This window comes from Brienomyrus brachyistius, chromosome 1, assembly GCF_023856365.1.
Source record: "Brienomyrus brachyistius isolate T26 chromosome 1, BBRACH_0.4, whole genome shotgun sequence".
Taxonomy (NCBI): Eukaryota; Metazoa; Chordata; class Actinopteri; order Osteoglossiformes; family Mormyridae; genus Brienomyrus; species Brienomyrus brachyistius.
The window spans coordinates 44,668,464-44,685,981 of NC_064533.1; the positions used below are offsets into that span (position 1 = coordinate 44,668,464).

General features: G+C 43.5%; 1 protein-coding gene across 1 annotated transcript in view; it reads right to left on the reverse strand.

Annotated features, from left to right (window-relative positions):
* Positions 1-15,375: 15,375 nt before the first annotated feature.
* Positions 15,376-17,518, reverse strand: part of LOC125744968 (glycerol-3-phosphate dehydrogenase, mitochondrial-like) — a 33,413-nt gene continuing 31,270 nt past the window's right edge. The window contains 1 exon segment of the mRNA XM_049017313.1: positions 15,376-16,680. Coding sequence (XP_048873270.1) covers positions 16,555-16,680 — 126 coding nt within the window. The 3' untranslated portion in view covers positions 15,376-16,554.

Genomic DNA, 17,518 nt, shown 5'->3' on the forward strand with positions numbered 1-17,518 from the left:
TTCAAGTTTAAGTGAACCGCAATAACAGGAGACAGAGTAAAGATTTAGGCATGAAATGAAATCCCTACCACTTCTTCTGAAAGGATTCCTCCAAATTCCCAGAGCTGAACTTTTCAGCGGCGCCGGTCGTTGACGGTTCGGAAGCGTTTCCGATGCCTCGCCACGCGCGCAGCTCCAGATCAATCGCAGCCGATACCCACAGCTCTTTACTGTAGCCCCGCGATCTGACACGTCCTCATTATACTACACTACTGTAGCTGCCACTAAAGGTCACCCTCCTCGAACACAATCACCCACAATCAAAACCACAAACTTCATACATCAAAGAGACAGTAAATAGCTTGAAGGTCTATTTCCTCCTGCCAGATAAGGGTGCCTGGTATGTGCTGAATCTTGGGATATGGCCACGTTATTTATAGCCATTATTTAAGATCTGAGTTGGTGTACCAGCCTCTCGATAAATTAATTTTGTAAGGATAGAAGAATGGATTGATATGTACTCATATTCATATGTACTGTATGTGCATTAACTGCACCTTCATACAGCATTCATAGAAAATTCATGTGAGTACTTTAATAACCTTGTTTGATTATAATGTTTGTTATTATCATATAATGTTTATTATTAATGTATAGTAAACCTGTTAAGGTGCCTTAGGTTAAGGTACACTTACATGCTGTTTATGAATGTCATGTGAATGCATTAAGTTCTGATCATAAAGTGTTACCACATGTCCATCCATCATCCATCCATCCATCCATCCATCCATTATCCATCCATCCATGTGTGTGTGGGTGGATGGATTAAGTTTATAAGTTTATATTACATTGTGATAAAAATGTCATTTGGACATTCTGGGGACCATTTTCAGGTCCCCACAAACAACTAAAAACGCAAAAGTGTCATTTTTTTTTTTGGTTACTTATGGTTAAGGTTGTCATAGTTGGGATTAAGCCCATAGAAATGAATGGTGAGTCCCCACAAAGACAGAAATACAGCGACTATGTACACGAATGGAAAAGCCTTTAAATGTAACCATAGTATTTGTATTAAAATTGTTAAATACTGTCTGTCCCCCCCGCCCCCCCCCCGCCATATTTAAAGAAAGAACCCATTTTTTTTATAACTTGATGGCAGGTTGACATGACGGGAGTATTAAAAGAAAGAAAAGTGCAAAACGTGTCTTTCTCCGGCATATTAACATAATGAGCAAAACACGCTTAGCGGGCCGCGACCCCGTGTCATGTGATTATCCTCATGATTGATGATATCCCTTAACCGTAACATGCCGATAGCACCCTATGCTTCCAACCATGTTCTTAAAAAAAATATCATTTATAAATATTTTTTATTTATTTAACATTTTCCTTCTGATGCCCAGTACTTGCGCTGTTTCCTCGGCTTGTGAAAAATTCAAACCACAGGTGGAAATGAAACATCAATGTTGTGGATGTTTTTTTTTTTGCATTATTTAGTTGACGGAAGGATATCGCATCTGTCTGCATCCGTGTTTTCCATCATTCTAATGGAGCAGCCGTTTCCAGGATGGTACCTCGTCATTAACGTCTTCTGGAGGAGAGACGGCTCAGAGTCTCCCGTCACCCGGGCCACTAAGAGACAGACCTAGATATGGAGATGGCTGACGATTGACCTTTAGTGGTTCCAGAATGATTTCAGTCCCAGGGTGAGTAATATCCACCTTTCCTGTTTAGATGCAAAGCTCAACGACAGCCTGAGCCATATGTGGGAAAATCAGTTGGAGAATCAGCTGTTACATCTTCGTCACTTGGCTATAAAGGCAACAGCACAAAACGTGCTATTCTCGACTTCAGAAAATGTACCACTCCAAATTACATCTGTTTAAACAATGAAACATGGGTTGCACCCTGAAGTTCCTAACAGCAGCACAGCGAAGCTTCTTGGGTCTCTGAGCAATGCGCTGTGTTCTGGCTTGTGCTTTACCTGAACCTTAAATAATCGACTTATTTAACACATCATCTCCATACTGAGGTCGGTCAGTAAAATGAAAAAATAAAGCATGTGGATGTTGTGGGACATCATGACTTCAGATTTCAGATCTCAAAACCAATCCTTTGACAAACATTTTTCGATTCTTTTCCCCCTCAGTCGTTCTTTCCGGCATTTTTCAGTAGTGATTTTCCTCGGCATTCGTCTGACGGTTCGAGTCCTGTGCCGTCAGCCAAGGTGACCTGAAAACAATGCTGAACCCAGTGACTCAGCTCAAAATACTTTCCCTCCTGCCACCACTGTCTCGCAGGCGCCCCTTGGCCCACAAAAGGCCTTAGTGTGGCCATGATATAGGACACAAAGGCCGCCTCTGTCGCCAGTTAGCAAGTGGGATGAGCAATAAAAATACAAGAGCAATCCTTCACTGCAGCATTTGTTATTTTTTTTGCAGGCCTGCAATTCATATTTATATTTGAGGGACAGTATTTTGGGCTCCTTAAAGGGACGGCGGGCAAAGACAGCCTGCATTCCTCCTCCTTCCCACAACATATTTATCTTTTGTCTTGGGTCATCTCTCTGTCTGGGCGCCCGGCTCAGTGCCTTCGTAAGCATGGCAGCGAGGCTGGGTGACCCGCTCTGTGAACTTCGGGATCCTGCATGCGAGGGAGCTCGTAAACACAGAGCAGAGAGATGCATGGGTGTTCCGACCGCATCCTCAGTCGTGTAAAATAGCCAAACACATTACAACTGGATTTATGTTTGCAGGACAGATGTGAAAACATGTGACTGAATGCGCCACAGAGGCATACAGTGAAATGTTTAGGTTTGTAGGTTTTTTGGTTTACTAGAAAATCAAGAATTATTCATAGGCAGCTTTTGCTCTGTGACATTTTTTTTTACACACACACAGACATGTATTCATATCTTTGTGGGGACCGTCCATTCATTTCTGTGGACACAACCCTAACCCCAACAACGACACCTTAATCCCTATCCAGCCCTAACCTTAACCATAAATAACCAAACAAAATACGAGTCTTTTGGCATTTTTAGTTTTTCGATTGCAGTCACAGATGTTAATAAAGCTGAATTTCCCCTTGTGGGGACTGCAAAAATGATCCCCATAACAGGGAGGACATTTGGTCCCCACAATGTGATGTATATCTAACACACACACACCTTGGCTGACCTCATTAGCCCTCTGTCATAACGCAGTAAAGAGATATGCATCACACTTGGGATCTATGTTCCTTATGGTCCTAAATCCAATGGCTTAGGTGGGCTCAGGACCACAGCCCTGTCGGTCACAGAGGCGGGGCTGTCTGTTGTCTGCCTGCCATACGATGAACTGTGATGAGGCTTTTAGACAAGTGTGGGGGAAGGAGGGGTCATTTTGTACCCTCGTTTGACCTTACCATGTAGCACCACGGCATGTGATAAATGGTTACCTTGAAAATCAGAAATGTCATGTGATTGGTGCCAAAGCACCATGCTAAAATGGACATTCATCTCCTGTATTATAGTATCATGTATTTCAGAAGTGAGAATATTAAGTTTTAGGCCTCCATTTTTGCCTTGTTAAGATCTGACCTGAGAATACAGAGAAGGAAAACGATTTATTGGACCATTCTAAAGAGAACCGTCGCACGTTCTGAAACTACATTCTCATTCACTAGTCTAATACTTGATATATCAGCAGAAAATTTTAATTTTTTTCATTAAAAAAAGGATATGTTTTATTCATAATCATGTAACTTGTTATTGGGGAGGTACCATGAAGCTCATGTTCACAGTGTTAAGTTTGCTCTGTGCATGAAAAGAATAGCATTGTTCAATTAAAGGGAATGTGAGCAGGGCCCTCCGGGAATTGTGCTCGGAATTCGCCGGAAAGGTTTCCTGTGCACCGTACATGTCCCCCCTCAAATTCACCGTGAATCTGCGTATTGGGCTGTCAAAAAATTAAATGGAAAAATCCTTCTAATGGGTGACCCTTGACGTGCCTCATATTTCCTGTCAATTATGAAGGTGTAAAGTAATGCATAATTATGAGGCTCAGCAGCTCATATTAAAATGCACAAATAATTTGTGTTTATATAGAGGTAACCATGGATCCCCTCACTTCTGTCATTGGGAGCCTTACATAATTACTGGTTCTATAACACAAAACTGGCCACTTCATTGTGTTGGCCATGAGAAAAGTCGGCTAGATGGTTATTATAAATAATTTCATAATTATTCAAACTTTTAAACAAGCAATAATATACTCAGAGTGTAATAGTAATTTATTTAAACTGTCACAGCATGCGGGACAAAGGACTCGCAGAAGGGCGTTCGGCGAAAAAGGGGTTTTATTAATTGAATGGGAGCAGGGAAAGAAATGAGACTGAGGGATCAAAAGAAGAAGGCGAGTGTGGGGAAGGACACAGGAACAGGAGGAGTGACATCACTGACATGACTGAGGCTGATGAGACAAACAGGTACAGGAACTTAAACAAAAACAACTAACAAGGGGTAACAAGTACCAGGTGTGGCTGGTCAGGGCCACATTAGGGGGGAGACAGGAGTGTCAGGCAGACATGACGGGCAGGATGTAACAATACCCCCCAAAAGCAGACAAGGAACTGGGGAGGGGACCAAGGGGACTGGCACCATGGACGATGGACCAGGGACCAGAAGGACAAAACCCAGGAGACAGTACAAGACACATGACATGACTAAAAGCATGGTACAGACTAAGGCAAAATGAAGGACAGTACAGAGGACACCCAACAAGACATACACTAGGACAGGGTGGACAGGTAGAGCACCCATGGTGACAGAGATGGACCCTGGGTAACTGGGCAGTGATCCTGGGACAGGCACCCTCCTGGGCCTGTTCATTGGCAATGCAGGGTCCATGAAAGGACCTAGGAGAACCAGCAGGACCAGAGAGCTCGGAGGGGCCAGCAGAGGCAGGGCAGGAGGGCGCCGTGGGATCTGCAGGGCAGGAGCAGGACAGTGCAGTGCATCCTCTTTTCTTAACTATGGCAGGACAGTTGCTCAGGCGGATAGACAAGTGAACAGGAGTCTGAACTGCTGGCACAGATATTGTGTCCCCACCTCCCCCTTCTGGGAGATGGCATCTTGGCCAGCACCCCTTCTAGGCCCCAGCTGACACTACTGAGTGTACCGGGACTTGGGAGCACCAGTCCAGACTTCAACCATGGAACGTGTTTTCGCGCAAGGCCCAAAGGATCCCACTCTAATTCCTCTGGTGGGGTATCTTCCAGGTTGATCCATCCTGGCCGAGCAGCGACCATGGAGTTGGACGGTGGCTGGGCGCTGACAATGGAGTTGGGTGTTGGCCCAATGGCAACCTGCAGAACATGAGGAGACCAATGATGGGGAGCCAGGTGACAATGTGGGCATTGGCAGGACACCAGGAGATGAGGCAGGAGCCAATGGGACACCTGAAAGTAAGAAGAGCACAACCAGGACACCTGGCACAACCACTGGGGTTCTCTGCGGGACAGCACAGCTGCTGTGTGACTGGGTGCAGTCAAAGTGGCCCCTCTTGGACCCGGAACCAGGCAATCGGGTGGAGTGGGCTTCTTTGGACCGAGAGCCTGGAATGCAGGTGCAGCAGCCCTCTCTGGGCCAGCCACAGGATGGGCTCTGGAGCTACAACAGAGATGAGGACTGACTCTGGAGGTGTAGCAGAGGTGAGGACAGTATGGACCGGAGACCCTGTGGACCGGACTCTGGAGTCAAAGTGGCAGCCATGGGCAGACACCTTCCTCCGTTTCTTCCTCCTGTGGCTGGAGATGGTGGGCGCAGCCCGGACTAGCTACAGGGAGCCGGTGGGCTGAGAGGCTTCACACTAAAGAGAGGTGGTGGACTGAGAGGTTTTATGGAGCAGAGAGGTGGCAGGTTGAGTGATCTCTTGCTCAACTATCCTCCGCACGTCGGTCAGTAAGCACCAAACCTTCTCCGCTTGCTGCGAATCCGTGTCCAGGGTGACTCTCGCTAGCACCTTCCCTACATCCTGGAAGAAAGCATCATCCTCAGGGGTCCTGCAGACCACGGAATTACTCTTCCACTTGAGATGAATATCCAGGAGGGAGAAGAAATCATCCGCTTGAAGGCAGTCATTCTGTAACGGCATGCGGGATGAAGGACTCGAAGGCAGACATTAAACAAAAAAGGGGTTTTATTTACTGGACAGGGGTAGCAAAATGGTGAGAGGTCAAAACAAGAATGCTAGTATGAGGAAGGACACGAACAGACAGGAGGAGTAACATCAATGATCAGACTGGGGCTGATAAGACAAACAGGAACTTAAATACAAAGTCTAATGAGGGGCAACAAGCAGCACACATGGCCTGTCAGAGCCACATTGGTGAAGAGACAGGAGGGTCAGGTGGACATGATGCACAAAGGGAAGGAGTGAGCGCTGATACATCACGTTGCCACACCCGCCACATGACAAGCCACCTCCGGGATGAGAACCCCATGCAGCAGGTGATACCTGAGCACCACACTAGAGTGAATGGAATATAAAAGTGTTAAGCCTTTTTCTGGTGGCTGAAAGCTTACAGGGCTGGATGTAGGTTAATATCATTCCCAGGATGAAGCAATGGCAGATTAAGCGCATTGCTCAAGGGCCCAATGGAGTAAAATCACTCCTGGCATTCATGGGATTCAAACTGACAACCTTCTGATTGCTATTATAGATCCCGAGTCTTGGAACCACCACTCTGCCCCTTATGGGTAGCACATAACATAAACTGTGTTCATTGGAATTAGCTAGTCGCAATCCATTGTTTGCAGTATTTCTCATAATGATGTTTCTTGTGAATTAAAAGCATTATTAAAAGTGCTTTTTTTTGTTAATGATCCTTCATTCATATAAACGTTTAGCAGTCCTCTTGGGCCCAGTGTGTAACTCAGGTGTGCATAATTATAATTTTTAAGGTCAAACTCTCAGCAGGATGAATTAGCAAAATTACATAGTTGACCACTCTGGGGCTTGGATGTAGCTGCAATTAGCTCTAGCTGGTAGGCTTGCGGAGGCGAGAACGAGACAGGAGCCGGAAGCTTGGGAAGTCCGTGACTCGACAAGCTGGGGAAGATTCCGGAATATCTCCAAGGTGAATAAGCATGCCGAATCTCAGCCGCTCTTCTTATAAAATTTTTTTCCATCCATCCATTTTCCAAACCGCTTATCCTACTGGGTCGCGGGGGGTCCGGAGCCTATCCCGGAAGCAATGGGCACGAGGCAGGGAACAGCCCAGGATGGGGGGCCAGCCCATCGCAGGGCACACTCACACACCACTCACTCACACATGCACACCTACGGGCAATTTCGCAACTCCAATTAGCCTCAGCATGTTTTTGGACTGTGGGGGGAAACTGGAGTACCCGGAGGAAACCCCACGACGACATGGGGAGAACATGCAAACTCCACACACATGTGACCCAGACGGAGACTCGAACCCGGGTCCTAGAGGTGTGAGGCAACAGTGCTAACCACTGCACCACCATGTCGCCCCTTTCATATTCATAGGAAGTTTATTTTCTTGAGCAGTAAAAGTTGGGCTTTTACTTAGTGGTCCCAGTTTCCATCACCTGACCATGCTAGACTGCTGTCTTCCTTCCTGCTTTGGCTGAAATACTTGGGTCCAGCCAAGAGACACTGAGGTGCTCCTGGATCAGAATTGGGTCCCCCACAGCCCACAAAACAGAGCAGTGCAAATTCATAATAAGCAGAGCATAATCTGGTGCGAGTCTTCCAATCACAGAGGAGCAATAGTTTAACCCTCCCGTCCATGCATTACCCAGCCGTAACACCCCAGGGATTCAGTGTCTCAATGACACAGAGATATTAGATAGGCATATGTAGATTCATAAGGTAAGCAGGTCCCCATTGTGCTCCAGTATAACCAAAATATAACCGAAATCCTACATTCTGTCTAAAATGCAACAGCTATGCTGTAAACTATTTTTTTTTGTACCGGGAATCGAAGGCTTGTTTAACATGCATGGACCTGTGTCCATTTTGTAAAATTGAGGCTGATGCCATCTGTGTGAAGCCTCTCTGCTAGCTGACGTGTCAACAGATAGGAGGTATTCCAAAAAAGCCCGTTTGTGACTGCCGGTGTGTGTTGGGAAGGGATAGGCCGAACCTTCTTTAAATAAGCCCAAGAACTCACCAGCGCAGTCAATGAAGGCAAGAATGGAAAAAGCTAAGCCTCCCTTGGTCTTATCAAATGCTAAATGTGTTCAATGATAATAGTCATTGTTGCCAATTTCTTTTTGCTGCATATGGAGCCAATATGGCGGGTTAACGGAAAATGGATAAATGCGTGGATTGTTCAGTAAGGGTTTCGCTAAATTTGTTGACAAACATGCTCTGTATACCTGTGCAGTGAAATACCTTTTCTACTTGCTTCATGGATTGTGCTCAAAGGGGAAAAACATAATAAAAGAAAGAAAAATAGTATTAAGAGATAAAATGAGATTTGCATAACAACAAAAATTAAATGGTAAAAAAGACAATAGCAGCAGTTGCAACAAAAACATAAATAAATAATAATAATAATAATAATAATAATAATAATAATAATAATAATAATAAACGGGAAGGGGGCGTCCTGACAGCAGTGTTCACCCATAATTCTCAGCGGGATCCTGGCGGACAGCAGGGGGCGGCCTGGGAGGGGGCCGGACGTGCCACTGCGGGCCATCTCCGCATACACCCGGTCAAATTAGACAAACGACAGGATGCGGCCGGTGACTGTGTGACACTGATATTCCAGCACGTCCATTATTCAAGACGGCATGGAGTGAAGGCAGAGTCGCGCGCACGGGATGGGGGGGGGGGGGCGGCCTCGTGTTTTTGTTTGTGGCAAATGTAGCAGAAACAGCCGCATGATCCACAGGAACGGGAGACGTGCCGCTTATACTCCATTACCGCCCTCATTTAAATCTTAAAAGGGAATTTTACGCTGAAAATATTCCGAATTAAAGCAAAATAATAGAATGGAATTTTTAAATGCTTTAAATTGGGCTTAAAATGCACATTGAGCTGGATCTCAGTACACGCATGCAAAAACCACGAGACAGAAAGGGGGATAAATAAAATACTACTAGAATCTTTTACAGTGCTAGGTGACCATAACGTGACGGATGGACACTTAAACCATAATCATTAAATTGATCGGACGGCACTAATTCACCGAGAACGCGACGAGTCCGTAGCAATGGAGCAACCTGTGCTTTCCAGATGCACGTCTCTAAACGGTGACATGAACCATCTAATCGTTTCCTGGCATCTGGGAATTCCCCTGCAAGGCAGGAATATTTGATTATGACATTAGGCATTCGAAAGCATCTGATGATCCTGCTCACCAAGTTAAAGGCAACGTTTAGGCTCGCAAACGAACGAAAGGGTAAGCTTGTTAAGCCGGCAGCCTGATTATTAACTTCCAGTTCATTTAGTCATCCTAATGCTAATTTCAACTTTGTAAATTAAAATAAATAAGGTCATTATCGTTTGTAATGCATTTACATATTTCACAGGTGTAATTCTCCAGGCTTTTTACAGTGAGCCTTGTTCCTTTAGAGTAATTCATTCAGTGCCATAACCAACAAAGATGGGAGTCGGGCTAATTTATCTCGGAATTTGCGCAAAGTATAAAATCATGCAAATGAACCCGGGTTGAAAGACATAGCATTTAGCTGACAGTAATCAAAGACAAAATATGCCCAGGAAAGTTGAGGGAACTTGCGCGGAAATGGCACTGTGGTCAGAGCGCTCATCCCGCGCGTGGCCTGAGAGTGACGTCGGCGAGAAGGGAGAGCGCGCTCAGGTCCCGTGTCGATATTTAAAGCAGAAAACACGTGCACGAACAGCCATGGATCAGCCACAGGGGCTCGCTGCTTTTCCCGGGATGCTGGTAATTAGTCACTCACATCATGACCATGCAGCTGGCGCTTTCAGCCTTTGCTGGGGCGGTGCCGTTATTCCTCGTGAATAAATTATTTTTTCCCCCCGCGTGCCGTGTTTGTGTAAAATACCTGGATCGATAAGTTTTGCGGAATATGCATGAAGCGGTAAGTCCGCCAAGGAAATCCTTCCGCGAATCAGAATACTAATGACAATTAAACGTTATCGCGAGGGTTAAATGAAGCTTATGAAAGAAATCCCCGCTATCGGAAGACGGCGGCCTGAATACAGAGATCAGATCAACCAGCAGCAAATATCACAGGGTCCATACTGGAGAATTGAATTCCCAGATAAAAGACCAGGGGTCAGACAGCACTGAGACCAGCATTCAACCTGTTCACTGATAGCAAGAAGAAAAAAAAAACACAGTTATATACAATTACAATACACAATTATATATTTATCAGTCCAAGCAGCGTTAGCTGCTGGGCTCCCATACTTTTTATGTTTTTTTCTGTCCAAAAATCTGAACTCAAAGTAAATGCAGAAGAAGTAAATTCATATTCAATTGAATGGAAAATTCAATTCCGGCCACTCTGTTGTAATGTGAAAATTAAACTGAATTGCATTTTTATATATAGCATAAAAACGATTATACACATTAAATTAATATATATAAATATGTACACACATAATATATTAATTTATTTGCTTACCTATCCATCTCTCTATCTGCACATGCATGTGTACTGCTCGTATGTACTTAGTTTTATAGTTATTTAGTTGATATATAACCTGTATTTTGTCTGTCTTCTTTTTTTCAAAAGTTCTGGCTTAAAGCAGAGAAACAGCCATCAGACAGGTAGCACAGTGCTTCCCCCCCCCGATAAACAGGACGCGGTTCCATCCTGCACCCCCTCGCCATCCCCCCAAAGGCGTGGTGAAGCCAGCCAGTAAACGGGCTGTGTTCTGTTACCTCCTCACAGCGTGGGCCAAGCCACCATCATAACAGAAGGTGTTCATACACATGTGTGTGTTTATGTATATATATATATATGGGTGTGTGTGTGTGTGAGTGTGTGTATGCTAAGGCAGCCATGCAGAAAGGCCAGAGCAGTGATCAGAGCCCCTTGCACCTTTCTTCTGTGCCATTCACATTGAAATGCAAATATCAAGGCAGGGTTTCCGCCCGTGTGCCACTCACAAATTGAAAAGCAGTTTTTATCTATGCAAATGTAAGCATGGTAATTGAAGTTAATCAATCAATGCTAGCTTTCACTAAAACCTTGAACATGATTGAATAAAGTAATTATCATTCAGCAGAAAATGATGAAGTTGTAGACAGCATGAACCTTATTAAAGGAGGATTTTGAGTCACAATGGCTTAATTTAGCCAGCAGCCTCTCTCTCTCTCTCTCTCTCTCTCTCTCTCTCTCTCTCTGCTCAGGCTGAGCGAGGCATCACCCGCACCTCAAACTGTATTACAGAAGCAGCCGGACTCGTGTTCCTGATTTGGCCCTTTTACATTACACACACACGCACACACACACACACACACACACACACATGTAGGGTATACCTATCCTTATGGGGCCTGCTCATTCACTTCTATGGGAAAAATGCTAACGCTAACTATGACATCCTTAACCCCCACCCTGCCCTAACCATAACCATAAGTAACCAAGCGAAATACAAGAGTTTTTGCATTTTTAGTTTTTTCATAACAGTCACCGATTTTTATAAAATAGAGTTTTCCCTTATGGGGACCAGGAAACCAGTCCCCATAAGGGAAAAAAAGGGATATTTATCACGTTATGGGGACATTGTGTCCCCATAAGGATAGGTATACCCGCTCGCACACACACACACACACACACACACACACACCTCAAACCCCCTGCTCTTTCATTAAGCATTTACAGTTTCTCATGTGCATGCTTAAGCTTTCCTTTGATGTCACCTAGTAGTTATAAGGTGACACGCTTGGTTCATGTGCCATTTAAGAACAAAAGCTAAGCCAAGTCGTAAAGTAATTAAGGATTCTCTATGGAAATTGCAATAACTTTGATCACCTGGAATGGATTAGGAACTAAATATTATCAACTAGAGAAACCGTTTGTGGTCATTTTGCCCTAAAAACCCACCCTAATGTCCATTTTCACAAAAAGTTATGCTAACCTCTTCATTGACTCCACCTCCAAAATTTAGTGGGCAGCCACACCCTCTGCCACTGCTGCAGCTACTGCAGGAAATGCACGGTTCCCTCAAGGTGCTAAAGAGGCTTTCAGTTAGAACATTCATGGAGACACAAGACTGTCTTTTTCCTCTAGGGCAGTGTCACGTCAAATTGTGGGGGGGGGGGGGGGGGGTTAAATCCACCAAATATTTATTTTGAGTGACTTTTAAGCAGCCAATATACCATGTTCACCCCTAGAATATGTAACTAACCCTTTACAATCCCCAAAGCTTATCAAGACTAAAGCTTCTTTAAATCTTACGTGATGTACTTGTACTTTAAGGGTAAAAGAACACTGTCACATGAGGTGGTGGAGAAAAGAGAAAAAAAAATCAGACATACATGTCAACCATTTTAGGATGAAGGGTTTTCCCAGCATGCACCTGCCAGCGGTGCCTCCCGTAATTGAGCCTTTCGATGTCCTGCAAGTAGGCTACCTGACTCCTGGTCTTAGGCTCATCTCTCCATTGCTGGAGTAGTTAAAGGCTTCTCCGGTTTGTCACAGAGTTTAATATGCACCCTACATAATTATGCAGGATTCACAGTGCTATCAAACTGCAATTCAAATTAGTTCAGGATTAAAGGCACAGAACAGTACTGGTTCCTTAATTGCATTGTACTGTGCTGATCACATTCAAATACCCATTACTCATTCCCTCTGTGGAGCAATAAGTCAGGGGGATTAATACTGAGGCAGGTGACAGGGCCAAGCCATTAAAAGGCCGTTATGCAGAAAGCATGGCTGGTTTTATTCACGTTAATGAAATCAGCGAAATGAAACTGTAATAGATTTATCAAAGCTCAGATGGATTTGCAGTAAATCAGTTTGATTCAGGCAATCAAACTGGACAATAGAGATAGTTTTCAGCGACACCAGTGGATGTCAGGACGCGCCATGTGAGCGGTGCTGATATTCTTCTTGCGAGGATTTGGTGAGCACCCAGCGCCGCGGCCGTATTCCCAGAACACCAACGCTAATTTCTGTCAGCTAAGCAGTGCCAGTGACTGATAAAACATACAGCCTTCTGTTTAAGCACCATATTCCTCTGTCTTCCCACTCTCTCGTCCTCCCTCGTCAATTTCCTCCTTCCGTCTCTCTCTCTCTCTCTCTCTCTCTCTCCATCTCTCGCCCCCCCCCCCCCCCCCCCCCCCCCCCCCATATCCTTTTGTGAGCTCACCCGAGTTTCAATTGCACACGAATTAGCGTCAAAGTAGCACCAAGTTACTATCGCTGGCATCAGCCCCTGGGATTACTGACATGCTTATACTCTCCTACCCCTGGCCTGAGCATGCAAGGAAGGCATTCTTTATGACCACATGGTGTCTCCAGCGCCCATTAGAGGGCGCTAATAGTACCAAACACGAAATATAGCTTAAAGATACCGGATGAAAGTTTACATACGTGACTGTTAAATGTCTATCTTATATTTTAGTAAATAGCATCAAATAATAAATAGAAAAGTATGGAAAGTACATCAGTTGCTATCCCTGTTTAAAACAAGCATCAGTAAATATTGAACATCATTAACTGGAAGCTGTACTGCATAAGTGGATGAAAGATGGATGGATGGATTAACTGGGGAAGCAGATTAGGGACTTACAACTCGAAGGCAGCTAGTTAGGCTTTAAGTGGAGGCTTTGCTATGGTACACATGCAAAATATTTCACACAAACTTCTATCAATAAAGGATCTGGCTGCAAAACTAAGGTTTGCTTTGGACAACTGCATCAGCAAAGCAAGTGGGAGCTCTGCCTCTACATCGCCTCGTTGTAACTTTGGGGACACCAGAGTGATTTTGAAAAACAACTGGAAAAGCATTGAACTGAGTACATAAACTTGCTAGATTCATTGTAGAATCGATTCCACTCCTCTTGCAGGGTAGAGTTCATTGTAATATTATGAATGTCATTACACACAACTAATTTAATGAGTAAATGTATACTGGTACACAGTATCTTTTATTCAAATGCTCAGATTGTAGAATCAATTCCAATTATGACCAGTTAACCTCAAAGAAAAGCACCATGTCCTGGTTTTTGTCTAACATTTAATGGTCCGTTGCCACGTCAGCCATTGACTGGGCTGGATGAACCTGGAACAGCCGCACGGAAAAGCATATGCATTGTTAGTGCTAATACAATAACCAGGCACATTATCCTGTGCAAAGCTTATTTTGATTTTATTAATGGGCTACATCGATTTCGCTCCTGGACTCCTACAAGGCTATCAACTTTATGGTTCATTGAGATTTTACCCCCATTTGAAAGGTATAACTAAAGGTATAAGTATCGAAATTGTCCCATTAATGAAGCCTCATTAGGCTCTCGTTTCAAAACATGTGGCTCACCGGGAATTAAAGATGGTCAGTGCACACAATCCTGCATGTTAGAGGCCTTGATTGACTCTTGGACCCATACAATACCTCTAACAGAAGCTTCAAGTCTCTGTGAAATGTAAGGTGGCGCGACTACAAATTATACGCAAGGTTTTTATTCTTTTTCAGAAAATGTAATTGCCTACTTTCTCCTCCAAGGATTCCCAAGAGTTTTGCAGCTGAGAAAAAATTCTTTTGCTCTGTATTAGTCAACCATTTAACACACATTTAAGTGAGATTTGTATCGCTGGGCTTTTCCATAAATCTGCCCAAGGCCCATTACAGAACCTTATGGTTAATACTAAGAAGACAACGTGTTCAGTTATTCACGAAGAATAAGTTGGTTTTGCACAAATCAAAGCTAGTATTCATTACACTTTTAGAAATTGTAAAACTTGCAGTTTTATTGACATGACAGATGCCCCTAATGAAAATTAAAATGCATGTAGCTCACGTGTAACACACCGAATAAAGTTTTATTTTGAACATGTCCAGCAATACGATTTTGTAACTCTTGCTACAATTCCAGGCCACTCGAAGTAGAACTGCAGTACATTTAGTATGTGTGAAGCTTTTATACATTTTAAAAATGAAATTATCTACGCTACTTCAGCACCAAGTGTGTGCATTTCCTACTGCCGCCTTTCAGTGTGGTTTGGTGCAGCGTTCACATAGGAAATGAGTGACTCGGCTGATTGATTCGCCCAAGAGTTGAGTTCAGCTGCAATATCCCAAACGACTCTCCCCTAATCAACCTTTAAATTCAATATGTCTTGTGTGAAGGCCGACAACTGCAGTCTTCTCACAATTGCATTTAAATGAAGATGAATGACGCAAAACAGCAGACAAAGAATTACACACGGACGCATTTTGAACACACAACACGATTTTTTTCATTCATAATCATTCCAGGAACAAACATATGAAATCTTAGCTTTGAAAGAGTGCAAGACAATAATTAAGTTATTTATAGGTACTGTGAAATTAAGCATGCTTAAAAGCTGGGGCCTGTATAGTTTAATCAGTCATATTGATTCATGTTTTCAATTCATACTAGATCTGAAAGCAAGGCACATTAAATACATTCTCTTATTACTCTATAAATGCAAGCGACCCACCCGGCAAACCAGAAGCAATAAATTAATAGTAATAAAAATACCAACCGCACAGACAGATCCAGAAATTAAAAGCCTGCTTCAAATACAATAGTTAATCCCATTCTGCATAATAAAATCAGCTAGCACAATAACACTTCCAAGAACCAATCACGTAACACTTTCTATGCGAGTCTTTGGAATATTTAAGCATGCTTATTATAGGGCTGTATTTCGTTTGACATTTAAGCACACTAACTGGATAAATATCTTGCATATATAGAAACCAGTATGTATAAACAATAAAATAGAAATACAAAATTGGCAGAAAATAAAAAACCATCATTTGCTAATTCATCCTGACATTGAATGAACAGAGCAACAATACTGTGCATTATTAATATTTTTTCTGAAAGTTCGACAGACAATATGCACATTAAAATATGGAACAGTACAAAATCGAATAAATTCTACATTGTGTTGTATATTGTCAGACACATTCCTGTGCTATAATACTCGTTGCAAGCAGCTGCTTTAAACGAAATGGGTAAAAATACTTGCTTTCATTTTACAAAAGTAGCTGGAGTATAAAATGGCACAGGAGTACAGTACACTGGTTTACAGGGGGAAAAAAAATAAGTATGCTTTAGAAACATTGAAATGCATTCCTTTTAAAGCAACATTGGATTGTTAACACTACACTCACATTTATTTAGGCACGAGAACCGCATCAAAGAAACATAATTGCCAAAAAACAATGCACATACAAAAGTACAAAACAAATTCCGGTGCAAGGCACTCAGATCACATTAGGACGGAAACTCGTTTAGTATAAAAGTACACAGTGTTAGACAGTCGTTAGACGCGAGTGGAGCAGGTGACTGAGGGACTGGCTTGGGGACCGAGGAAGGCTGTTACACAGCAGAAGCTTGTGTTGCTCAGCCGCCCGGGACTCACACACCTCCGCCGCTCCTGTCCACGGAGACGGGCTCCCTCTGTTCCAGGCTCTCCTCCACGGTCTTCATAAGGATGGCCAGCCGGCTGTCGGAGACCTGGCCCTTCTGCACAGCGCTCATCAGCTGGAAGAGTAACAGCACAGCCGAATGTGCCAGCCGCGGCGTATAATGATCATAGACATGCCAAGGGATAACTTGGAACAAAAAATAACATTTTTAGAATGGGACTGTCCCCTGCTTCATCGCATGTGGTGGACTGGCATCCCACCCAGATTCTCCCCCTGCCTCATGGCCTGTGGTGAACTAAACAACACTGTATTTCCAGGCTGACCCCAACACTCCCCCTCCCCCATATAATCCACACCCACACCCCTTTACACATTCTTCACCTCTACAAAAAATCTTAATTAAAAGCATCTGTAAAGTATTATGTAATCAGGTTTGCCAGATCTGTCCTTTCATGTGCCATTCCTTAGTGGCACTGCTTTAATATTGGTGAACTGCCTCAAAATTAAATCACTTACAAACCTTCTCATATACAAAATTACTGTGAAATATGAAAAATATCTGACAAATACTATTTGAGGTATCACGCTAATGAGATCAAATGTCTGAGGCTGACCTTCTCTTTGATACCAGTTTGTGGTGCTGTTTTAATTTCGTTGTGGTTTGTCTCAGAGTTTGATCTTTTCCAGTTTGTCTCCCATATGATGTGTCTGCAGTCTGAAGAAGATCTATCAAATACTTTTTGAGGTATCACACCAATGAGCTCAAGTGTCTGAGGCTGACCTTCTCTTTGATACCACTATGTGCTTCAATTTTAGTGCGATTTGTCTCAAAATTTGATGAGTTGCAGATCTTCATCCTACAACGTGACTGCAATTTTTAAAAAAGATATTTTGTGAGTTATCACTCTAATGAAATCAAGCAACCAACCCCGAAACCATAAGCATTTTCCAAA